At 33.9% G+C, this 26339-nt stretch overlaps 2 protein-coding genes across 2 annotated transcripts; both read right to left on the reverse strand.

The window, feature by feature from the left end:
* Nucleotides 1-6718: 6718 nt before the first annotated feature.
* Nucleotides 6719-9309, reverse strand: LOC113716665 (putative receptor protein kinase ZmPK1). The gene has a single exon (XM_027241060.2). It carries the CDS (start codon nt 9292-9294, stop codon nt 6964-6966), a length of 2331 nt encoding a protein of 776 aa, XP_027096861.2. The 5' UTR covers nt 9295-9309; the 3' UTR covers nt 6719-6963.
* A 9160-nt stretch (nt 9310-18469) lies between these two features.
* LOC113717381 (acetylornithine aminotransferase, mitochondrial) lies at nt 18470-21325 on the reverse strand. Its single transcript, XM_027242201.2, has 3 exons — nt 20696-21325; nt 19789-20223; nt 18470-19176 (listed from the first exon to the last, which is right to left on the reverse strand). The coding sequence occupies exons 1-3, from the start codon at nt 21110-21112 to the stop codon at nt 18643-18645; spliced, it is 1386 nt and encodes a 461-aa protein (XP_027098002.1). The 5' UTR covers nt 21113-21325; the 3' UTR covers nt 18470-18642.
* Nucleotides 21326-26339: the final 5014 nt, after the last annotated feature.

Here is a 26339-nt window from a genome sequence, read left to right on the forward strand (position 1 = left end):
GAAGAATATAATGCTAGTATGGGATAATAGGGAATATTTGGTAAAAGGACAAATGAAAATTCCAAAAAAAAAATGGGTGAAAGCTCGAATAAATTCTAGAAATTTTGTTTTGGTTCAATTCAATTATTGGACAAGTCTAGTAATTGATCCAATACCAATAAAAGAATTTCAAATGGCCACTAAAAGACCTCACTTGCCAAATCACCTATGCACTGTTATAAACAACAGTTTTACATGCAAACAAAAGTTGAAATTTTTTAACATAAATTTGCACATAAAACCGTCGAATTTACAAATGAAACATGCATATAATTTTATTATTTTTTTTTGGAAACAAATGCCTTCTCCCGTCCTTTTTTTTTTTTTTTTTTTTTTGGAATTTGCTTGTGTTCAAGCTAAGCTCAATAGACATCGGAAAGAAAGTACATCGTTGTTTAATGTTGCATTAAATGTTTAGTATTGCTCTATGTGGAAGAAATTTACTATCAACATTATTATTAACTAAGTTTGGAAAGTACTTGCGCTATTTAAGGTTGGGTTTAGATTGTAATTTTCTGAAATTTTTATAAAAAATATACATTGTAACGATTTAATATATGTAAGGTAAAAAGGTGATTGAAAAATGTGTTTATAAAAAACGTAAAATAAATTTTTTTGATAGAAAACTTCCTTTCAAACAAGTGCAAAGGGCTGCTGGCTATGAGTGGAGACCGATGGTCGATAGAAAAAAAGCCACTTACAAAATACAAGCACAGTGAAAAGAAGATCTTGACGGATGGACTTATTCATGTCAGAGTTTGTGTTGCATGCGCACCTTGAGCAAGTAAAAAGAAAATTTCGAAAGTGGAATCGGGCAGCGTCCCTATATATAACCTTGCAGTAGTGGACTTCCCAATTACGAATTTTGTCAAACTTCTCTTCCCTTTCGAATTTCTAATTTTCCTTTCCTAAACTTTTCCTGAATACATATAAGGAGTAAATGGTGAAACATGTCATCAAACTATTACCCTTTTTCATCACTTAACTTTTTTCTTAGATAAAAATACCATTCACCTGTTAAAAATGTAATTTCTTGATCATTCTATTAAATTTCGACGTTACACACCGTAAAAAAAATCACGTGTGACAAGCAAAAAGGGTTCTAGAGACAAATTAGTTTAAAAAAAAAAATCATGCACAAAAAATGGTCGACTTCGTCGTCTAACTACTAGTTTTCTTCCTATTGAACAACAAAAATTTTTAAATCTCATTAAATCTCCCGTATTGATTCTTGATAGTAGCTTAGGTGATGTCCACAGAAAACATAAGTGCAGCTAGCTCGCGCACTGGGTATGGACTTCTCTTAGGTCCATGTAGATTATATTTTGTCTTTTCAGGCGAAGATTTCGCCATTATTAGGTTCTGTGCAAGTGGCCCAATTTTGGGAGTGAGAGCCTTTGTTTCGAAAATTAGGTATAGGTTAGCAAATGCTATGTAATTTATTTAAAGTCCTTGATCCTTTAATATAACTAATTTTGACGCTAAGAACATTGTCGTTTCTTTCAAAATTTGTCCCTAAAAGAAAATTTGGACATTTTTACTCTTCAATGATCACTCATGCAAGTCATATGTATGGCCTTCCTATGGCCTTAATACACAAACTTAAATAGAATGACTAAAAAGTTACGTTTTAAAGAGTTGAGTGATATTTTTGGTTAAAAAAAATAGTTAAGTGATATTTTCTGACTAAGGAAAAGTTAAATTACATTTTTGGCTTTAAAACAAAAAAAATTAAGTTGTGAATAGTGATAAAAGGTAATAGTTTGATAACATTTTGCTCCATTTGTTCCTATACAAAACCTAATCTATACTTTTATTTTTGCAAGACTTAGAGACACTCATAACATGGAATTATACATGTAATTTTACTGAATTCTTACTTTTCAGCCATTGGGCCTCCACTTATCATGGTGAATAAATTTAGTCTCTTAACTTTAAAAGGCTTGGTCAACATGATCTTCTTAGGAAAGATTGAGAGTTAGTATCAAATTGAGAGATTGTTTAAGTGATTTTTTTTGGGTAAATTCAACTCACCCCAAATAGATTCTAACTCTAAATTAAGCACTTTACCATTTTTCCTTTTAGTTTTTTTTTTGTCTTTCTTTAATAAAACAAAAAGAGAATCAAGAATGATTACCCACCTACCACCTTGATTTTCTTGAAACCACGAGCTATTGGTTGTATGTGTGAAGCATTTTAGCAAAATGAGCTCAGCAAATTCTCTGGTATTTGCGATAACAACATAGAATCAACTCATCTTGAATAAGGTCTCAAAAATAATTTTTTGACATAAAATACATCAAAATGCTTCAGGTAACTTGCATAAAGTTATAAAATACTTAACAAGTTACTGTTGACATATATCATGAGAAAAAAAAAAACACGAGCTGAAAATGTAATGGTCGAGATACCAAAATTATTTTATAAATTTTAAAAATATTATTCATAAATGCTAGAATTATTCAATCTCATTTCACAATTTTTAAGGAAACATGAATAAATTTTTGTTTAAAATTTATTTGAGTTCTTTTCAGGAACAAAGGACTATTTTCCTCATTGGAAAAAACATTATAGCTAAGTTTTAAAAAGCTTGATGAATCCTTTAGAAAATTTTTTGTTTATGGTATTTATATAAATCAATTGTCATGGAAACCATTATAGGGCCTCTAAATTTTATTAATACAAAAGTACCACATTAGCTGATTGTTTATAAAAGCTGATGGACAAAATTAGTTTGTCATTATAAGTAAGGGACCACATTGTGTATGACTTTTAAGATAAGAGACTAAATTGTCATTATTTGCCTTTGGGTTTTTTCTTTTTGTTAATGGTGCAGGTGTAATTCACGTGACTAGTCCACTTGTTTTACTTAATTTTCATGTGCTACTTTGATCCCTTTTTACAAAGATAAGAAACTAAAAATGTGATGATAGATGAAGGGAGCACTTGTTAACATGAGTGCAATGGAGTTGAATCGAGCTTGAGTAGCATTCTACTCGAGCTTGATTTAACTGAAAAATATAGGTATTCGAATTTGTCAAATATCTTCTTTTAGAGCTTGAGTTTGATTTTGAGTTCAATCAACCCTTTCTCATTAATGTTTTTTATAAAAAAAAAATGTAACCAAATCTTTTCAATAACCCATCACCTCAAGCATTCGAAATAAATGTTAAATAATAAGTAAAATAGTTAAAAATTAAAACTTGAATAATAAGTAAAACATTTAAATTTAAGATCAAATAATTAGTAATACTTGATTAGGCTTGAGAAACACTCAACCATAGCATTTTCAAGCTTGAGCTTGACTCGATTTATTGCTCGATAGCTTGAGCTTGAATCAGCACTTGTACTCCTGCTCGTTAACATGGTTTCAAGATTTAATTTCTTTTTGTAAGAGTAAAACTAATTTAGAAAAAAAGTTTAACTATAGGAAGTACAACTAGTGTGAGTGCGTGCATACACATAGTAACATGTAATCTAGTTATCTTAATAAGTGCTCCCTCATCTTTTTTGGACAAAACTCCGTGCCCAGGATGGGGATGCCAGTTCCTTATTTTATTAATAATAATAATAATACAAGAGTTCGAAAACCACTATGACCAAGAAGGCAATATACGTAGGTTCAAGCAAACGAGCTACTCCTTTACAACCGAACATGAGGAAATTCCCGCCTATCTAAATTTAAGGAAGATCTAACAATAGAAGGGAGTTGTTGAAATTGTAATGTAGCACTTTTTGTGATGTGATGTATGTGAGATAAAAAGGTAATTGGGAATATAAAAATGTGTATTGGAAATTGTAATAATGATGTAAGTAAATAAAATTGGAAAAATAATGCTCAATCCAAACAAACATCCTCCGGAAGCTGCAGCCCTGCCATTTTACCAGTTGTACCATTGGCCTCTCTACAAACATGAACCACTGAAGAAGAGAAATCCAGTAACAACCCTCTAATTCTCCTTAGTACATTGCAAAGTGGCCATTTGGGTACCGCCCATGTGCGAAGCCTGCGAACAAGAGTTTTCGAGTCCACTTCAACCAAAAGACCGTGAATAATAGCCCTTTCTTGGCATAACAAAAGGCCATGCAGCAGTGACAAACTTTCAGCTGTTAATTAATACATCAACCTCTCCAAAATCTTTATAGAATGCAAAAATCAAATTAACATCATGATCACAAAGCAAACCTCCCCTCGAAGCAAGTCCCTAGCAAGGAAACGACTCGGTTTGAAGACCCTAGCAGCACCCAGTTATTCAACGAACCTACTAACCATAAAAATTACTTGTTGGGCATCAAATGTTACCTCCTCAGAATGAGCATGATTTCTCGATTTCCACAAAAACCTGAAAATTAAAGATGGTATAGCGGTGCGTATATGATCCACCAAATCTGAAGAAATAGAATTAAACCAAGACATCCACATTGTCCAAAAGGGTAGTCCTCATTACTTCTAAAATACCAAAAAGTGCTCCCTCATTTGAAAAATCCTAGATAATAAACCGAAGATAAAAGATCAGTTTAGTAACTTCCCTTTGAATAATTTATGTCTTAATATTTGTCTACTGTGCCAAAATTCAATCAATTTTTACTTCATTTTGGACTTACGTAAAACAATTGAAACTAAGGGTTTGCACTAACACCCTCCTAAATTTTACCCTTAGTTGCGCTTTGCCCCCCTAAACTCATTAAATAAGCACTTTGCGCCCTATTTAATATTTTAAGACAAAAGTGGCTTTATTATTTTATTTTTGTTTATTCATTCCCTCGTTTTTCTTTTCCACTACTTTTGTTTAATTTTATTTTTTAATTTTTTACTTTTTTTTTCACTTCTCTCATGTCATTGTTTTGTTTCACTTTCCTATTAGTATTACTAATTTTTATTCTTATTATAATATTGTAATTATTTTTTACTTATAATCTAATTCTTGTTTTATTTATTTACATATTAAAAAATTCAAGACAATTTGTATACTAAAAAAATTGATGTATGTCTATCATAATAAAAAAGTGTATATTATTTATTTATAGTACATCCCAAAAAATAAAGTAACCAATTTTTTAATTTATTTTTTTATGTATAGTTGATTAACCACTATGTTATTACGATATGAATTTATTACTGTTGTTAATAAAATTTAATTTATTCTAAGCTCTAGACATATTAATTTAAGTAATATATGAAGTAATCTATGCCCCTAGATAACATATATTTTTTATAGCATAGACTTTATGATCATTATTACTTTCACTAACAAAAGATAAAAAAAAAGATAGAAATAATATAGATAATAATATCAAGGAGAAGAAAGTAGCCGATTAAAGGCAAAAAATTAAGAAGTACAAAGAAAAGAGACAAGTAGAAAAAGTGGAAAAAGAAGAGAAAAGAAATAAAATAATAATTAATATGGAATGGACACTTTTGTCTTAAAACATAAAGCAAGGGGCAAAGAGTCTATTTAGTGATTTGATGGGGCTAAAGTGCAATGGAGGATAAAGATTGAAGCGGTTTAATGCATATAGCTCCGAAACTAATTTGAGAGATTGAGTATTTCAAAAGATCAAAACTAATGAAAATGATGTTTAGAGAAATGAAATTAATGTTGATGAGGCGTTAGTCTAATATGCAAAGTTGAACCCCTAGAGATTAAAAATCTTAGGTTCAAGTCTCACTCAATGTGAATTTACTCTAGTAAGTTTTAAAAAATGTGAGTTTATTCAAACTAAATAGTAAATTTCGTCTCCTGATTTGTAGGTTATTTGTTGTAATATTTATTGGTCGCACATTGTGGATTATGCGTAATGATATAAAAGAAAAAAAAAAGTACTGAAGTTAATGGGAAGAATTGAAGGTTTCAAGTTAGATATTAAAATCTAACATACTTTTGTTGGGGTGATAAATCAGTTGATGATGTTGCATATCTGTTGATTCTACTATAAGTTCTTTTGACCACTTAGAAAGCTACAAATTAGCCATTATTGGAGAGCAACATGCTGAAAGATGAGCCAAGCTACTCAATACTCAAATTAAATTTGGTTTGACAAAAACTCATTTGAACTTGGTTTACCAACTAATCAATCCAAAATTGAATAGCACCAAAATTGAATAGCAATTTTGTATTCGATAAACTTTTAAACTTGGCTCGAGCTTGACTCGATTAACATAACTTTAAAATTTATAGGTAAAAAATTCAATCTATCTGAGTTCGATTTGAACTTGATTCGATAAAAGTTCGTTTTTGTTCGACTCGATAAATAAACAAGTTAAACTTAAACACAATTTCATTTTTATTAAACTAATCAAACAAATTTAAACAGTAGGGTGCTTCATTTGATTAAATTCGTTTACACCCCTAAACACACCTTTAAGAAACAAAATGTCCACTCTTTCTGAATCCTCAATAGTTACAGAAATCTAATTTTGAAAAATAAATATTTTTACCCTCTGTCCTATATTTAGTGCAAATTGAGAATCACAAGAAGTCAACTACTGTAAATTTTAACCAACTGCTGCTGTCATATGCAAACTACTTTTTGACAGGTCAACCATTTTACACAACAAATGCCTGCAATTAAGAAATGAATCCTGCCAATCAATTCAACCTTCCTTTTCTACACTACTTGACACGCATTTTATAATTAGCTAAAGAAGTATCAATCACATCGGCTCTATGCTATAATATTCATTAATCTCCATAATCATCTTAACATTAACCGATTCTCATGAAAGTCATCTGCGTTAAAGTCAGCTAGTTATTCACAGCAATGAACAGCCAATGGAGCCAAGCACAGATTGAGCACAAATCTTCGCACACCAAATACTACCCACCAAACAAAAAAAGGACAAATAAAAAAAAATTAATAATTGTGCAATTTGGCCTGAGTTTTAATTGGAAACCATCATCTGCAATTTTGATGCTTGCCTTGCTACTCATTGCAGTCTTGATGAAGAAGCATGTCAACTACCTGTCTCATAGTAGGCCTGGCATCTTTGTCCTCCTCTGCACACTTGAGAGCTACGTCAATCAGAATTCCCATCCTTCTCATGTCAAAGCCACCCTTTATAGTAGGGTCTACAATATCCTTCATCTGAGATGCTCTTTCATCAGTTCCCTTAATGTTTTCCTTTACCCAAGTGACCAGCCTTCTTGGCTCCACCACATTGCTCTCATCATTGGCATGGTTCCCAGTGGATCTCCGTCCTGTTATCATTTCCAGCACAACAATTCCATAGCTATAAACGTCAACTTTTGAGGTGATGGGGAGATTAAACACCCACTCAGGTGCCATGTATCCTCTAGTTCCTCTAATCTTGGAGAACATTGAATTGTCAATGGCACTTCTATTCAATAATTTAGAGAGCCCAAAATCTGCTACCTTTGGCTGATAATCAGAGTTCAAAAGTATGTTCTGGGGCTTCACATCACAATGCAAAACCCATTCTAAGCACTCTTCATGCAAGTAAGCAAGTCCCTTTGCTGTACCAAGAGCAATTTCATACTTCTTTTTCCAATCAAGTTTATCTGAATAAAGATTTTTCGCTAGTGAACCATGCTCCATGTATTCATACACCAAAAGCCTATGTTTCCCCTCAGCACAGTATCCCCAAATTTCTATCAAATTCATGTGGTTGAGCCTCCCAATTGTACGTATTTCTGCGAGAAATTCTGCTTCTCCCTGGATGGCTTCCTTGAGATATTTGATGGCAGCAACTCTACTATCTGAAAGCACACCTTTATATACAACACCACTTCCTCCGCGTCCTATTTCTTCGCTGAAATTCCTTGATGCCTTCTTCAGCTCAGCATAGGTGAATTTCCTGAATCCAGTTGCAACCTGAAGGTAACCTTGAATTCTTGCAATGGATCGCCATTGGGTTTTAAACAAGTAAGTGAGTAAGCAGATGATCTCAAAAGCTCCAACTGCCAAAGTACACCAAAGATAGGACTTCACTCGATCTTGTTTTATCTTGTTATAGGGTCTGTCTATTGGTGTGACTTGGTCTTTGCACTCTAAACTAAAATCTTGGTCAGAGTTCTGCAATGTGGTAACATTAAGCGCAGGCAATCTTATGTAAATAGGATCCTGAAAATTCTGTGAACGATACCCATTGAACAAAATAGTCTTTGGGAAACAACTATAGTAGCCCATTGTTAGATCAAATTTGTACTGAAACCCTTTGCATTCACAGTAATTCAGGCATAAACTTTTACAACTCTCCAAGGAGGAATTAGGAAAGTAGCCAATATCATATCCATAATATTCGACATGGAGGAGTTGAATAAAACCTGAAGCACTTTCATTAGTGCAAGAGACTTGGAAATCAGGCTCACATCCATAAGACCAATCCATCTGATTTATCATCCTGTATCCTGGAATACAGATGCATTTTCTTCCAACCTCAGGATCATAGATACATAAACTGTTGGTGCCACAAATACCATGGATCTTGCACGGTTCAGAATTGTGTACCCATGTAACTCGCCAACTTCCATTAGCTTTATCTAGACTGTGGACCCGAAGGCTGCCATCAACGTCAAGAACCAATCTTCTCAATGGTCCAATGCCATGATCAGATGTATAAAATTGCAGCAGATCAGATGACTGAAAATAGCCAGATTCATCTAACACAGCAATCTTACTACCATTAAAAGATGATCTCCCAGCATCCCAAATATTTAACCATGGATCAGGCCAGTATACAGTAGTTATTTCAGGACCCTCGTACCGAAGATGTAGGACACTATCACTATCAAAGTACAACTTGTAAAAACCAGAAGAATAATTGGTTGTGCTTCTGGAAGATACAAGAATTGTCTCACTAGTAAACAACTGCCCTGGAAGAAGTGTATTGGTTGGGAAGTCAAAACTTTGCCAAAGGAATTCACCATCAGAAGTGCTGAGAACAAGATTGCCATTCTCTTGAAGTTTCAATTGGACAGAAGAGTTTGATTTTGTATTACTTGTCCAAACACTGAACTGTCCTGCATCTGTCAATAACAGATTCCCTGAATCCTGCAGAGAGAGCCCAGAATGTTTTCCATTGACAGGTTGATTTCGATTGGCCATCCAAACAACTGTGTAGTTTCCATCCTGTGCCTCGGTGAACCATATCGAGAAGCAATAAGAATTTTCACCAACAATGAGAAATCCAGAAGTGAAAATCCCATCTGGGCTTGAAATTAGAACATCCTGTGTAGAAAGCAATGAGCCTTTCGTTAAAGTAGTATAGGTTGTGGAGGAAGATGGAATAGGCATTGACAGGAATAAGGAAGAAAGGAGAATTGGAAGTAGGACAGCCATGGCATGTCAACGACTTGATTATTCCAATTCTGGAGTTGAATTGGCTTAAACAAAATGCCATCTATACACACTATCCATCATTTGAAAAGTGACAACATGCACACTGACCTAGTCAACCGCAGTACATGATCCTCTGTCCATTTTTCCTATCTAATGTAAAACTATGTAGTAACATTAAATGCATGTTTAGGAGGTGTTTGGTAAATAAGTTTCAAATTCAATAATACCCTAATTGTACCATAGTCTTTTACTTTGGAATTTCACGCTGCATGATTCAGATAAGAATATGCAAGCATTTGAGGACAAGATCCTTGAATTTTTTAGAGTTGCAGTTACGTGCAGTCATGTTAATTCAAAAAGTAGGCCGTCCATGTTAAAATTGAATTTGAAACTCATTTACCAAACACTCCCTAAATATGCATTCAATGCTATACGTCACATCAGCAGTATTAATAAGTGGAACTACATCGTTTTGCATTGAACAAGAAAAATGGACATATGTAATGGAGAGAGAATCTCATCTGGGCAAATAGTTGACTAAATTACAAGTATAATAATTAACATTTTTAAATTAACCATCGAAAAAGTCATTCTTTTTACCATTCATATGGCAGAAAGGTTCTATGGTGCAAAATCACAGTAATAAAATATGGCAAAAATTGAATCATAAACTTATTAATCTATTTTAAATGATATACTGATTTTGACATAATTACTTTTATAGTCTGGTCAAATTGCATACCCCTAATAAAAATTGTAAATATATTGGGTAGCGTTTGACAAGCCATTAAAACAAAATTTGAATTTCTAAACTCTTGTTTTAATTCTGACAATGTTTAATTTTCTTTTGATTTAATCATAGCGCTCGTTCTTTTGAAAGCTAAGCAATACTCGTGACTAGATCTTATATTTTGTACTTGCCCAAGATTTTCTTTTTCTTGTAAAAATTTATTTGTTTATTGGTATAAATTTTAAAACTATGGAAGAAAGAAAATTAAAGATATAAACTAGTAATTAATTTCATATGTATCGTTCATGTAAATAAAGAAATTTGCTAAACACATTAAAAAAGCAATAAAGAGTTAATAGGTATAGATAGTAGTATTTTGAAAATGAATAATTAACAGAGATTTCCTTTTGTTGCAATGGTTAATTTGCACAATTTGTGGTTCACTTTATTTCACCTGTAAGCTGTAAATAACCATATAAACTTCTTATTCACAAAACAATTTTATAACTATATGTTACTTATGTTTTGAGAAAATATAGTTTAACCCAAAAGATATCTTGCAATATTTTGGGTTCATTTAAGAAACTATACCTATTTTACTTAGAATAATTATAACGCAATATATCTTTTTCCTCTCATGTTTTGCTTAATATATTATGAAAAAATATTGATGTGCATGAGTTTAGATGTTTAGATGCATAAAATAAATAATAGAAGAAACAACTAAAATTGGTGACTGAACTAAACCAAAATGGAAAATATTACATTGCCGTTGGGGTATAATAATTTTCATTCTGTGTGACTTTACCATTTCAATCAATAATAATTTATTAATTTATTGAGTGTACTTACAATTCAAAGAAACACTCATTTAATTAGCTAAATTTTTGTTTTCTTTTATAAAAGTATGAATTATTCTATTAATAAAAGGAGGCTAAAAGTCTATTGATTTGCAATTATAATTTAATTCTATTAATGTCTTTAATGTACATACGTACGTGATATCATTTTTCTATTATCAAATGGTCCAAAAGATTTAGAAATATTAAATGATGGATGTTCACTTTCATTTTATTAAATGCATACAATAAATCAAATTAATAATATTATGTATATAAATGATAAGAAAGTCATCTTCTAATAAATAAACACAAAGGTTTGCTACATATCTCATTATTAAACGATGACTTTCTTATAATGAACAAACACAAAGTCTTGTTACATATCTCACTTTTAAATTATGACTTTCATATAATAAACATGTTAGGATCCAGGCGCGGAACAAATAACTATTGAGATATCAAGTGCACAACAATTTAATGAGGAACAAGCCACAAACATGAAAGATAAATGACACACAATATTTAACGTGGTTCGGCTTCACCATTGAGTCTACGTCCATGGAAAGAAACTTGTTCTTTATTATGAGAGGAAAATCTTATACAAAAAATACAACTTGAACCCAAGTCCAACTCTTGTATATCATCTCTCATCTCCCAAGAACCCTCTCTCACACCCCATGTATAAGGCTACATGATGCCCCTTGTGTCTCCTTGTATGTCTCTATTGTGTAGTATGCCAACCCACCTATTTATAGAGAACATTACTGCCAAAAATCAAATAACAATTGGAAACCAATACTATTTCCTAAACTCATATAGAGTAGAAAATAGTATCTAATTCTATCTAAATAGGGTTTTACTTGACTACTACTTCAAGTAACTAAATCCAATTAGAAAACTAGTTATTTCCCACACCAAATAGGAATCTTGACTAAAAGAAATTAAGCCAATTTCCTAACACTTGTTAGGATCCAAACACGGAACAAACAACTATTGAGATATCAAGTGCACAACAATTTAATGAGGAACAAGTCACAAGCATGAAAGATAAACAACACACAATATTTAACGTGGTTCAACTCCACCATTGACTCTATGTCCACGGAGAAAAACCTGTTCTTCATTATAAGAGGAAAACCCTATACGAGAATACAAGTTGAACTCAAACCCAACTCTTGTATACCATCTTTCATCTCCCAAAAACCCTTTCTCACACCCCATGTATAAGGCTATATGATGCCCCTTGTGTCTCCTTGTGTTTCTCTTTGTGTGTCTTTGTGTAGTATGCCAACCCACCTATTTATAGAGAACATTATTGTCAAAAAAATCAAATAACAATTGAAAACCAATACTATTTCCTAAACTCATATAGAGTAGAAAATAGTATCTAATTCTAGTTAAATAGGGCTTTTTGTATGAAAGTGGATGAAATCAAGTCAAAAGGAAAAAAAAATCAGCATTACCAAAAAAAAAAAAGAAAAAAAAAAGGAAAAGAGCAACATGGATCTGCTTCTTGCAATTAGCAAAGCAAAATCCGTGAAGCTTCTTGCAGCCAAAGAAACAAAGAGAGAGAGAGAGAGTCAAAGAAGAAGCAAAAGTGGAAAAATTTTTGGCCGCCTCTCTCCACCTGCCCGCACTAAGCACTATTGGCCATTATGTATTATTAGTTCACTTTCCACCGTAGCCATAACCATTTTCTCAGCCACCTAGACGTTGGTTCCTTATTCGTTTTCTGCGTCGCTAGGATTCTATGCTAAAGACAAAACCTGTCTTTACTTTACCCAGCAACTTGGTTGTGTTTTCTCTTTCGCCCTCCATTAGTCCAATTCATCGGCGTGGTACATTAAAAATTGTCCCCGGAACTTTTTTAACTCAAATCCACTATGTTTTCCCATTCTTTTTTCAACCATATCCGTTTGGATTATCTATTTTTAGGTATATTTTTAAAAAATTTTGCTGTACCAGAGTTTTTAGATTATATTTTGAGATATTTTCAGAAAATATTTTGGAATATTTAAGAGTAGAAGAGTTTCTAGAATATATTTTGAGATATTTTTTAAAATTTTAAAATAATTTTTAGATTACCTTTTAGAGTATTTTTTAAAAATTTTTATTGTATTTGAAAAACACTCCCATCCAAACATAAAAAATTCATAACCCCATATAAGAAAAACATTACCTACAAAAAAAAAAAAAAAGGATAGAGAGAGAATAGGTATGCATATCATGGACGTCAGGAAATCCTAGAAAGAGAGACTGACTGTTTAGATATAGGTATTTTTATTGGCTTTTAATAATATGTTCACACTTTCGTTCTTTAAACAATAGCCTTGCTTATTTTCTGCCCCACTCACTTAAAATGAACGGAAAATTATTATGTTAAGGGTAAAATATTTCTTAAACGTTTACTACCCTCGAAATTATAAAATATTAGAGTTGGTTGATGATTTTGGGATAAAATGAGAAAAGGATGAAGTTAGAAATATAGTGCAAACCATGTAATCCTTTAGTACACAGACGCTAGAGCTAACTAACGAATGACAATCTTGGGCATAAACAGAGAAAACAATATGTCAGAAGGCAAAGTGAGAAACAAGTCATACAACATGGAATCCTACTCTATTGCCAAAGTGAAGGTACAACAAATTTAATTACTGTTCGTGAGCACTTACTGCACATATCTCCCTTGTTATTTAAAGTAACAATACTACCCTTAAACATTTTTATGAAATTTCCTTGTTTGGTATGCATAATGCATATGCTATGAATGAGTTTTAAAATTATTTTTTCATTCTTCTTCCCTCTTATTCTTCTTTTCTATTTTTTGCCAACAAAACTATAGAACTACTACTATTGTTTCTAATTTTTATTGTAATTCCTTGGCGAGTTAACTTTAAATGTGATCCAATGTTTTGCTGGTCTTTATTTGCTATTTCTCTGGTATCAAAATTAACAATAAATCGAAAAGAAATGGCCCAAATCATTTCCAAATTATGGTAATCCCACCACTCGATAAAATTGACGAACTCTAAAAGAATTATTTCAACATTTTCTTCTCTATCTTATAAATTAAATCCCTAGTAAAACACCATCAAAAGTATCATATTAAAGTGACAAAATTATTTTTATATTTGTTTATCAAGCAATAGATATGGACATGAAAATTTTTCACTTCTATGGGAAAGTAAATTAAAATTCATTAAACAAGAGAATTTTAGGGTATTTATTTAAAATTTTGACCAACTCAATGTTAGTTTAAGATTTGGTTACTAAATCTATCAAATCAAGAAAGTAGGTATAAATTTGCAAACCTGAGCTCGATAAAATTTTTAGAAACTCTGTGCATAAATGCTTGCAGTATCGCTAGTCTATCCTAATTAAAGGCAAAGGAAATCCTAAGTGGGTTACATGAGGGGTTGGAGGGGGAGGACTCATCAATACCAGAGGATGCACTAATGCATGACCACCGATCGCTCGGTTTGGTATGGTAACTACCAATGCCAACTTACCTCAAACCGAGGCGGGAGATCCCACCGTTTGAGGGCCAACTTACCAATACCAAATTGGAAACCATTTGTGTTACTCCCCCTATCCCAAAAAGTATCATACTTTTTTATATGGGGATGTTTCAAAATATTTGTTCGATTGAAAAAATCAAAACACGTTTTAATCTCTTTTTTCAATATAATCGTTCGTTCTAATTATATACATGTCATCATTCGAATTCAAATTTTGAATTTAAGGGATAAATTTGAAAAAGAAATATAAACATCACAATCAAACCACTATTTCAAAAAAGTTGGATTCCTGAAATAGGACTAAATAATTGGGACGGAAGGAGTGTGAATTTGTCTAATGTGTCTAAGTTCAAGTGTTAATATTTTGAAAATTTGAAATGAAATTAGATCGATTTCTAAACGCAATCGGGCAATATTGCCATGTCCATGCATATGATAAGTTGAAGCAACCATTAGACAAAGGCTTTGTTTTATTTACACAAATTTGAATGAAAGTTTTGTAGAACATTCCATGTTTTAATTGAAGTTCCCACTGCCAATTTAGGTAATCTACTCCGATGTTCTTTTCTCCACTGGGCCAGCTCCAAATCCAATGGTTTTTCCTAAGCTTTACATGACGTACAAATTGCTGCTACAAACTAATAGGACTATCATAATTACAGGTGAAGAATTTGTTGCATCTTTTATCTTTGGCACAATGCATGCAACACGTGGACCCGGAATAATTTGTTATACTTGGAACTATGGATTTTATTTATTTATTTATTTATTTATTTTGGGACAGGGGGGTCTTTCTAGTGAAGTATTTGTAAACTGCGAACTTTTGTTAAAAGATGTGTGTAATTTTTTCTCAGTTAAAGCATTGAAAGACACTGCTTGACTTGTTTAATTGCAAAGATCTAAAATTTTTTTTAATAAACATTAAGGATAATTTCATTCACTTTAGAAAAATCAACACTAACGATAGAGATCAATAAAAAAATCACAATCAAATCTTTGTCATGATTCTTCGTTTCAATAGGCACGTGGACTCTCTTTGCTGCATGTACTTCTAATGAACCCCCCCCCCCCACCCCCTTTTTTTTTAAATTTAACATGAATGAATGTTCTTTTCTTTCACCAGTTTATTTGTATAGTTAATTTTTTACTATCAATCCCTGTACATGGAATTGGAATGCCAACTCATTATTTTATTAAAAAAATAAATTAATACAGAACTCGAGATGGGCTACACTTGACCTTGAATACGTGGAAGAAAGCAATAAATAGGGAGTTATCAAATCCGTTTGGATTAGCTGTTTTTGAGGTGTTTTTGAAAATTTTTACTGTAGCAGAGTTTTTATAATATATTTTGGGATATTTTTAGAAAATATTTTGGGATATTTAAGAGTAGAAGAGTTTTTAGAATATATTTTGGGATATTTTTTAAACATTAAAAAAAATTTAGACTACTTTTTAAAGTACCTTTTAAAGCACTTTTTAAAAATTTTAATAGTATTTGAAAAACTAGTTTTTGAAAAACTCAACAAATCCAAACACTCGTGAAAGTAAAAATAACGATGAGTATTGCAGCCTTATAAAATGAGTTCTCATGAAAGGAAAAGCTACACTATGTAAGCATGCAGATGCTCCAACTAGAGAAGCAAGTTGTTGGAATGAATTGCACAGGAGGTCTGATGAAAGTCACAATTTCACCCGTTTGCCATAAGGGATATTTGACCATATAACGATCTTATTCAAGTTTAACAAAGCAATCAGCAATATTATGAAGGAATCTGACATACATTAACAAATAACTAATCTAGTCAAGGTGAATTATTTTTTCCAATATAAATTTTATTCTAATAGACTTATATATGTCGATTTGAACTCATATATAATTATATATATTTTTATGTCCACCCAGCAAAGGATTTTTTTCGCCCTGTTATATTATCTGTATCATGATATATAATCTTATTTTGGATTGATATGTTACTATCTTGCATTCTTCTACTCATGCACAACCTTAATATACAGTGTACAATAACTTACATTGAGACCTCAATCATAATAGAGAAAGAGGATAGAAATGTTTGGATTGCATTTTCTAGGATTTTTTGCAGAAATATTACTGTGGCGATTTGATGTATACGAGGAAAAAAGATAATAGAAGAATATAATCACAGAAAACGACGCAATTGTCCGGCGGAAAACGGCTATTCAAACAAAGGCAATTGATTTCAGCTACGCTAATTTTGCTAGTGCTACATAAATCAATATTATTTTATGCTACTCCAATTGTTTAATTTGTTTCTTGTAGCCTAGTTAAATTCATACCCGTTTTTTTTTTGTGGTGCTAGCAACTCCCACATGCAAGTCCCTCTAGAGATGGAAATTCTTTTGAGAATTTTTTGTCAAAGTTCTTGGAATTGCCCTCCACCCTCTCACTCTTTCACCTAGATTTAATTTTACTTTGGAAAAATGTCATTAACTTGCAGACTTATTCATTTGGATTTATTATTCAGGCATTTTAGTAGCAAGTTTTTGTACCCCTTAAATTGTATCATATTTTCATCTACGGAAACTCAGTATTCAAGTACTTGTTTTTGCGTCCTGCATGCTTATCATCCAAAATAAATCGAATTTCAATATCTAGACACTATATATGCTTATAAATATGTAGATTAAACATTTTAGGGTATATATCCTAATAGTGCACTAAAACCCCTTGAAATATACACCAAGAAGCGGTTTACCCCCTAAACTTGTTTTACAGGCATTTTGTACTCCTTAATGATGTATTTGGAGTTTTGACAAAAAAAAAAATTAATGATGTATTTGGAGAAAATTGTCCCTCCTAACTTAATTCTTTGTTCTTTTTTTCTCTATTTTTTCAGTTTTTTTTTTCTTTTCTCCCTCTTCTTTTTCCTTCTATTTTATTTTTTTTCCTTTTCTCTCGCGCCACTAGCCAATTCTTCATTCTACTCTGAAATAATTACCCTGATTTTTTAATTTTCTTTAAATCGTTTTTAATTTTTTTAATTCACTTTTAATAATTCATTCATTATAAACTCTATAATACTACTAAATATACGTACCTACATTGGAAAGCGTATTTGATGTAGTAATGCAATAATTTAAGTGCATATATATGAACTAGTTTGAGTTTTCAATTGCTTAATCAAACGTAACATACTGTAGATCAGACGTGAAAGAAAGGTTCACAAGTTATTTATAGTAAAACATAAAAAATAAACATAAATTATATTAGTTGATTTGTTCACTTGTTAGCCGTAATTATTGACAATTGATTAATCAATTGCTCTATTTCATTACTACATATTTAAATAATTCAAGTACTTAAATCAAACATTTCAAGCTCCTAAATCAAATGGGCTCCAAAATACAATAATATAGATCTTGTCATCATATAGAGTTTATTATTAATTACTGGCATTGGAAAGTAACAAATAGACTAGCTACCACCAATCTAGTATACAAGTTAAACGAAATAACAATTTTTATTTAGGGTGTACAAATAATAATAATAACATGAGAGTCAAATAATGAAAAAAAAATGGAAGAAACTATAAAGAAAATGAAGGGAAATCTAAAAATGATAATAATAAAGATAGAAGGGATAACTTTGTCCAACCATATCATCAAGGTGGGCAAAATGCCTATTAAAGAAGTTCAGGGGTTTTGTGGGCCTTTTCTTTCTTCTTTTTTTTTGTTGTGGGGGAGGGGAAAAGGGGGGGGGGGGTTTAAACTAGCAACTCGCTACATAATTTAGGGGGATTTAGTGCATTTAACCCTTTAATTTATCACTCATTATCTATTACTAGTAATTTTCGTCCAGCTCAATTGTGCAAAGTATTCATGGAATTAGAAAAGCTGGAAGCAGATAACCATCGTGATGCTGAACATTAACCGTGCAATAATTATGTTCTCTTAAAAATGCAAGCGATCAAAAAAACCCCATGGAGAAAACAACATATTGAGATCTACTACACATGATCAAAGAGTTTAAAACCATTAGAAGAGAGTAACTACGAATATAAGCAGTGAAACTATTCCTCATCTAACTAGAATTGATGGTCTCGTGTTTAGGTATGTTAAGATTGAACATACAAATGATACAAGATACTGACTAGTGTATATGACAACAGGGATAGGATTCCATGAACTAAACATAGTCAACATACAAAAGAAACTGAACTGTCATCTATTTCTAGCTACTCCCGTCAAGAGCTGGCAAACAATCGAGCAAGATTTCAGCAGCAATGTCTAGTTCCTGCTCTGATATAACTAATGGAGGGACAAGCCTAACCACATTGCCTTTCCCTGCAGTGAGAATGAGAAGACCAGATTGTCGACATGCATCAACGAGTGGTGAGGCCGGTACATCCAGCTCTATGCCAATAATAAGCCCTAAGCCCCGTACTTCTTTCACATGTGCATTTCCCCCTAATTTCTTAACTAGCAAATCTTTAAAATACTTGCCTTTCTTGGAGACACTGGCCAAAAATCCAGGTTTTAAGATTTTATCTACTACGGCAATTGCAGCACTACAAACAAGAGGACTGCCAGCAAAGGTGCTACCATGATCTCCATAACTAATGCAGCCAGCAACCCTTTCAGACGTCAGCACAGCCCCAATTGGTAGACCACCAGCAAGAGGTTTGGCAAGAGTCATCATATCTGGATATACACCATAAGCTTCATGAGCCCAAAGATAACCAGCCCTGCCTAGGCCACATTGAACCTGTAGGAGAGAGAAAGCATTAGGTGTCACTGTTGTAAACCACATTAAACAGATAGTAGTATAAGGGAATACCATGAAGTAATCAAATGAGTACATTCAACTCTGATGTTTAGCATCCTTATCTTCCAAACATTTCAGGATTGATTTACCAAAGTAAAAAGTTTAATGCAATAAACATCCAATTGTAGTAATTGAGAATTTGTGCTAAGAACTACATCAGATGGAGGAGCTCAGTAGAATCGTGCTGGAGAGCCTTTTTTTCCCCTGATTTCAACACAAGGAAAGTTCTATGACATCATTTTTCTGAATCTTAAATCCCATTTTTTTGACTGTTTGGTAGGCCTAGCATTAACGTAATGGCAACAATTGTCAAGGATTTCGTTTCATGAAAATCCAAGACATGTAAAATCAAAAAGAAAAATGTGAAACAACCACCAAGCGTTAGCTGCAGGATGGGATACCCGACGAGCACCTACACATACTAATAATCTTTTCCCTGAGCTTCTGGAAAACTTATTATGCACCAACAAATGGGGATATGCAATATGGCTATTGTGTCTCACTAAGTACTCCATGTTCCTTGTGCCCAATTGCATGTCTTAATAAACTTACCTCATCAAAGACAAGAAGTGCCCCAGCACAATCACAGGCTGTGCGCAATGCCACCAAGAACTCCTTTGTGGCACTGTATATACCACCTTCACCCTGGATAGGTTCTACAAAAACAGCTGCAATCTTGCCACTACTTATCAGCTTTGTTGCTGCTTGGGTATCACCATATTCCAAAAAGTTGACTCCTGGCATCACTGGTTCAAAAGGAATTCTGTAATGCTCCTTGCTTGTTAAAGCAAGAGCTCCCATAGTCCTTCCGTGGAAGCAGTTGCTGAAGGCAATGAACTCCACAGGTGGCTGTTCTTCACTCGGGTGCAAAGATCTCTGAAATTTCCTTGCAAATTTTATTGCAGCTTCATTTGCTTCTGTACCAGAGTTCGTAAAGAATACACGATCAGCAAATGAGCTAGCAACCAAACGCTTGGCAAGTTCAACCTGAAAATTCCACAATAGCTTTAGTAACATTGATCTTGTTCATAGAAAAAGCAAGAGCGAAATGTAGAACACCAATTTAATCTTCTGGAAAATTTGCACTTTCAAGAGTTAACTGAAGAACCATTTCCATCATACAATCCAGAATTCCCCAAACAAATCAAATTTCCTCGTCCAGAAAGTCCTAAAACACTTACAACTAACACAATTCACATGCTTTTAATTTCAAAATACTACACTATCACTATCTCTTTCCTCTCCTACAACCCACACCAATTTCAAACCTGAAACAGATTCCAAATTCAATTAAAACACCTTCAAAATCACAGAAAAACATAGATTCCATACCAAACACTTGTAATTAAAAGAACTCCATTTGCGCAGATTATACGAATTATTTATTAACTTATTAAATAAACAGAAACAAGAAGCAGAAAAAGAATTCTAAAAAAAAAAGAGAGAGAAAGAACTTTGCCTGTGGAACAGAATAATATATATTGCTGACATGGGTGAGGGTATTAGCTTGGTCAGTCAGCGCCTGCAGCCAATCAGGATCACCATGCCCAAGGGCATTAACAGCAATTCCAGCGGTCAAATCCAAATACTCTCGACCATCAATATCATACAATTTACAACCTTTGCCGCTAGAGAGCACAACAGGGGCTCTAGCATAGGTCCCCACCAAAACCCTGTTCTCCTCCTCCATAATCTCTTTAACCCTTTGAGCATTTTGTCCTAAAGCTGGCGGCTTCGATGAGACAGAATCTGGTGCCCGGACGTCCACATTCAGGCAGGCTAATGGGGACAAAACTTGACGGTTTTGGGAGATTGAATAACGTGAATGGCGGAAATCAACTGGGTTGATGGAGAAGAGATGAATGGAGCTGCTCATGGTTTTGATTTAGGGTTTTGATATTAGTGGAATTGGCTATGCAGATCAGGATTTCAGTCAAGAAATAGGGAGGAAGATGAAAGAGAATAATGCTCGAGGGCGGGGTCGGGGGCGGCCAACGTTCATTTTGCGGCCGACCGAAATGAAAGGGTTAATTGCTTATTACCAACCCGACAGGACCCAGATTGTATTTTGTGCGATTCTGCTCGATTGTTGCACGTGTTTTGACGTAGAGATGCATTGTAATATTATACTGAATATTATTTTATAGGGCAAAATGCCCCAATGACCCTCAAATTATTTAAAAGTTCAAGTTTTGGCCCCTAACTATTAAATGAATACTTTTGACCCTCCATCTAATTAAATGATATGTTTGTGACTCTTCCATAAGCTAGAGTCGTTAAGTCCAACAGAAAGAGCAACAGGTGCGAGGCACAGGGATAAGTGAGGGGCGTTTTCATTAGCACACTATAGTTGCTAGGTTAAAGTGTGAAAAGAAGTCTCTTTCTTCATATTTTCATGGCCATTTTAAGGGCCACAAGGGCAGATGGTGTTTGTGCAGATGATAATAGCGCATATCAGAGTCCTTCAATCCCCAATTGCGGATGCGACAAAACTTGTAAGATGATTACTTCATGGACCGATAGGAATCCGGGGAGGAGGTATGTTGTTTGTGCAGATGGTGGCTACTAGCACTGGTCTTGGATCGATAGGAAAATGTGTCGACGTTCTGTAGAGTTGATACCTATTCTTCTTAAGAGAATCAATCGGACAGAAAAAAAAGAGAGATAAAAGTGAAGATGTTAGAAGAATGTTGGAGAGAAAGCTGGAAAACAAGAATCAGAAAATAAGAGAGTTGCAAAAAGAAATCCGATCACATAAATGGTTGACCAAGATTCTAATAAGGTGATTTTTTATTACCTGGGTCATTGTGATACTACTTGTTTGGGTTCAAAAGGGAAGGAATGCAACCTATTTGCAATAGATTAAGGCCCTATTTTAGACTCTATAGGTGTAGTAGCAAATGTACGCTCTGTTTAGGACTCTTCAGATGTAGTAGCAAATGTACATGATGGATAGTTTTGTGGAATGTTTAGCTAGTTTGGTGAAGCTAGTGTATGTTTAGACAAAATTTGTAAGCCCTATTGTTAGTTGAATAGCATGATATTCCTATTGTAAATTAGATGCTAATTCAGTCATGAATGATAATGATAGTGTTAGTTCATTTGAAATGTGTTACTAACCAAGGTTCAACAGGCAGAAGAAATGTAAAGAACCAATTCCCATTAATCAACCGAAGTCTTGATCCCATATACAAAAAGCAAGTTTACACCAAATTTTCGACTAATTGTACCACAAATCAACCCCTATAACAAAAACAAGTTTCCAGCCAACTAATTACAATTGATAACCAGCACATATCCATGAACCAAAAATTACAATTGAAAAAAAGAGAGTTGTTGCTGGCCTTGCAGGTTGACATCATTTACAATTATCACCAAATGACAAAAAGAGAAGTAGTTGTCTCTCATTTTTCATTCCCTTGTCCTCTTCCAGACTCTCTTCCCCTCTTTTTTCTCCCACTCCAATTCCCTCTCCAATTCCCAACAATAAATGGGAGGCCCTTTCCTAAATAAGCATAGTTCAAATTTATCATTCCATCTGTATCAGTTAATGGTCTCTTAGAAGAAGTCCTTCTAAGTCAATTGGTATGCAGCTGATAAGCAGGTTGCTACAGCTATTGGGAGTGCTCATATGTAGCCTCTTTCTAATGAGATGGCTCATATGCAGCCTGTTGCTGATGGGAATGCTCTTGTGCAATCTCTGGTTGCTTGGATTGGTTCTGCATAGGCTACTAATATGACCTTTCATGGGTACCCTACTGTGCTCTCGTATATTGTCTGGCTTTGCCTCAAGCCCTTTTGACCTGTCATCATTATAAATTACATGAATACATTATGTTTGAAAAACTAATACCAAGACGTATCAAGTTTTAAAGCTCCTGACCTACTGTGATGTATTTGTTACTGACTGCTGCCTTTCACTAACTCCTATTTGTTGTTGATCTTCCTGAGACATCCTTGAATTGTCCTCTTTTTTGCATGTTGCTACATTATATCCTGCTGCCCACATTTCCTGTAGTGTATCACAACTCTTCGCCTTAATTTTCTTCCATGATTTTTACCTTCAGTTACATCCCTTCTTCTAGCTTTCTTGGGCCTCCCGGGTTGAGTTACATTTAATGGTGGGTCCAACACTGGCATTGATGAAGGGGGCTAATGATCCAAACCACTAATAGGCTCTAGCACATGATTGTAGATTCTAAGGAATAGCTTCTTACTATAACACTTATCTAACTCTTTGTGCGGGTCACCATTGTTCATGTGAATAAAAGCAATGGCATGATAGAAAGAAATACCACTCACTTCCCATAACAGACATGTGCAGTGCCTTTTTTTCAAATTAATAGCAAATTGGGCCCCACGTGGGCCATGAACTTGATAACCATCAATTGAATTGAAAATTGGCTTCCATTGACTTGCTAATTTAACCCTCTCTTTCACAATTTCCCTAATCAATGGGCCTGTGGGACCTTTGCACCTTTGTATTGCTAACTTTTTTATGTGAATCCTCTCCATCAGCATAATTCTAATTGACTCTAGCATTGATATAATAGACTATTCTCTTGCCTCCAAAATGTGTGCATTAAATGACGCACGCAAATTATTTACTAGCATATCAGATTTTGTGTGAGTAGGGAAGACAGCTTTGCACCAGTGTCTAGGAGGTGGAGCATTCTTGACCTACTAGAAGGCCTCTTTATCATACTTTTCCAAGTCATCCATAGCTTTATTGTAATGTGGGACTGTTGTGCTACTAGCAATATTTCAAAGTCTATCCTTTAAGCCTTGTCCAGGATGTTTTCTTTTGAAGTTCTTATACATATGCTGCATGCAGTAGATATGTTCAGAGTTCGGAAGCATGCCAGAAAGTGCTCTATCCAACCCCTATAGCAAGAACAAACAAATGGATAAGTGTGGCTTGCAAAAAAAAAAAAAAAAACTAATAGCTATGATACAATAAATGGCATACCTTCTGCCGATCAGAAATAAATGTGTAGTGGAATTGATTGTTAATTTCTAAGTCACTCTTCAAAAGTGTCAAGAATCACTTCTACTGCTTAGTTGCTTTTTTTTTTTTCCAATAATTGTCCTAGATAGGAGCCCTTAGTGTGGCAACCATTCAATCCTATTATTGGTCTACAACTATCATGAAATCCTTTCTTCATTGGCCCTAAACAACAATACAATCTCATGAATCTAGGATTCTCTCTAGGAGTTCTAAATGGAGAAAACATCACCTCCATAATACCACTAGCATGAGTTTTCATTATCTCTTCACAATACTCCCAGATTTTTGAGTGTTGTGCTTTAGCAGAATCCCTTACCAGCTCAACTGCCTTTGTCTTTGCCTCAGTAGCAACCCATCTAGATATATCTGTTTCGTAGTCTTTATGCACTGTTTGTCTTAACTTCCTAATTGGCATGTGAAGGTTTGTTCTTATCCTCTCAACATACCTATCAACCAACCATTTGGCATTTAAATTCCTATTTTTCCAAGCGTGATTGCGATTCTCGTGCATATCATTCATTGTTTTCACCACCAGATCATTTGTTCCAAGTGCCTTCTCTATCGAAGCAAAGACAAACCACTGATAGGGTACTTTGTATTTGGCCATCACTCTCTTTGGCTCTTTTTTTTTTGTCCATACTGGCTTTCCCAATCTGATACCATACTCTCTAACAGTAGCCTTGAATTGGGCTCTTGATTCAAATTTCATTCCCAACTCAAACTTGGGGTCAGCCTTGAACTGCTCCATGGAAAAGTCCTTATATATCCATTGATACCCATCTTCCCTCTCGGATGATCCAATATCACTGTTTAGATGATCAGCTATGTAATCTTCATCCAATGGATTGCTCTCAACCCGTTCTCCTGTTGGTTGTTGCTGTGTTAGTCTAGATTTTCTCTTTCTCACTTGTTTTTTCTTGTCTATAGGCTATTGAGATGCTTGGCTTTCAAACATTGGTTCTTGGGTCTGGACATCTGCATCAGCTTGTTAGCTTCCAAGTCTTTGTTGCTGTTGCCTGGTTTTTGAACTTGCTAGTGTCCTAAGTGACAAGTGTGGCTGCTCTGTAACCTAGCTATCAAGTAGATCTTCTAGCAGCCGTTAATCACCACAATATTCTGCACCACCACTAAACCTATTGAATTCTACATCCGATTTTGAGTCCAAAGCATCCTCAATGTGAACTTTATCTTGAAACTATATATTGTTGGTCACGATCAATAGGCTATTGAGTACTAGTTGTTGCTGCATCACTGTTTTGTCTATCTGTAGGTTGCACATAGTTAGGAATTGCTTCTTTACCAGCATCGCCATGAATCTATTGAGTACTAGTTCCAGCTGCATCATTGCTAGGACCTTTTCCCGTCCAACTACTTGAACTTGCAGCTGATTCAGTGAATTTGTTTCTCTTGGTCACCAAATCAAGACAAGGATGGCTAACAATATGGCCTTGCTCATCAAGCTCTTCAATCAAGACCCCCCAGATTTTCTCCTTTGCATGTCATTCTCAAGAGCTAATTCATGTGTCAATACTTCCACAATTTCTTCTTCTATTAAATGGTTACAGTACATCTCCATCACTATAAAAGTGTAGGCCCATTCACAAAACATATTGATATGCTGATCAGTAGATAACTCCCTTAATCCATTTGATAGGTCTTTGTCTGGTTCAACATAATAGTACATCAATGTTGCATCAGCATGACCTAGCTCCTCAACCATTTTGTTCAATTCATGAATAGACATTCTCTCAACATTGCATATATCCACATAGTCAGCTTCCCTATCAACATAGCTAACTTACTGTCCCCAACTAATTCTACCCTCATGATGTATCTATATAATGAACCATTTGAACCTAGGTGCTGCAATCAATGTGAAAATTTTTTTTTTAATCAAATCAATTTATTATTCATGAGTTATCAGTAACTAGTCCAATTTAATTACCCCGTATATGAACTACATTCCAATGTTGTTGACTAAAAATGTTTACTTTAATCAACAACTACTAATATACAAATACACTATTATCTTAAACCTTGTTTCTTAGCCCATTTGCATAAAGACGTCAGGACCACATTTCTTGTCATTGCTGAC

Source organism: Coffea arabica, chromosome 11c, assembly GCF_036785885.1.
Source record: "Coffea arabica cultivar ET-39 chromosome 11c, Coffea Arabica ET-39 HiFi, whole genome shotgun sequence".
Classification (NCBI taxonomy): domain Eukaryota; kingdom Viridiplantae; phylum Streptophyta; class Magnoliopsida; order Gentianales; family Rubiaceae; genus Coffea; species Coffea arabica.

Coding starts and splice junctions, on each gene's coding strand:
- LOC113716665 (XM_027241060.2), bottom strand. CDS start 9,294: ATGCCTATTCCATCTTCCTCCACAACCTATACTACTTTAACGAAAGGC.
- LOC113717381 (XM_027242201.2), bottom strand. CDS start 21,112: ATGAGCAGCTCCATTCATCTCTTCTCCATCAACCCAGTTGATTTCCGC. Junction 20,224..20,695: donor TATATTATTCTGTTCCACAG/GCAAAGTTCTTT, acceptor TGGAATTTTCAG/GTTGAACTTGCCAAGCGTTT. Junction 19,177..19,788: donor CACTTCTTGTCTTTGATGAG/GTAAGTTTATTA, acceptor TCTCTCCTACAG/GTTCAATGTGGCCTAGGCAG.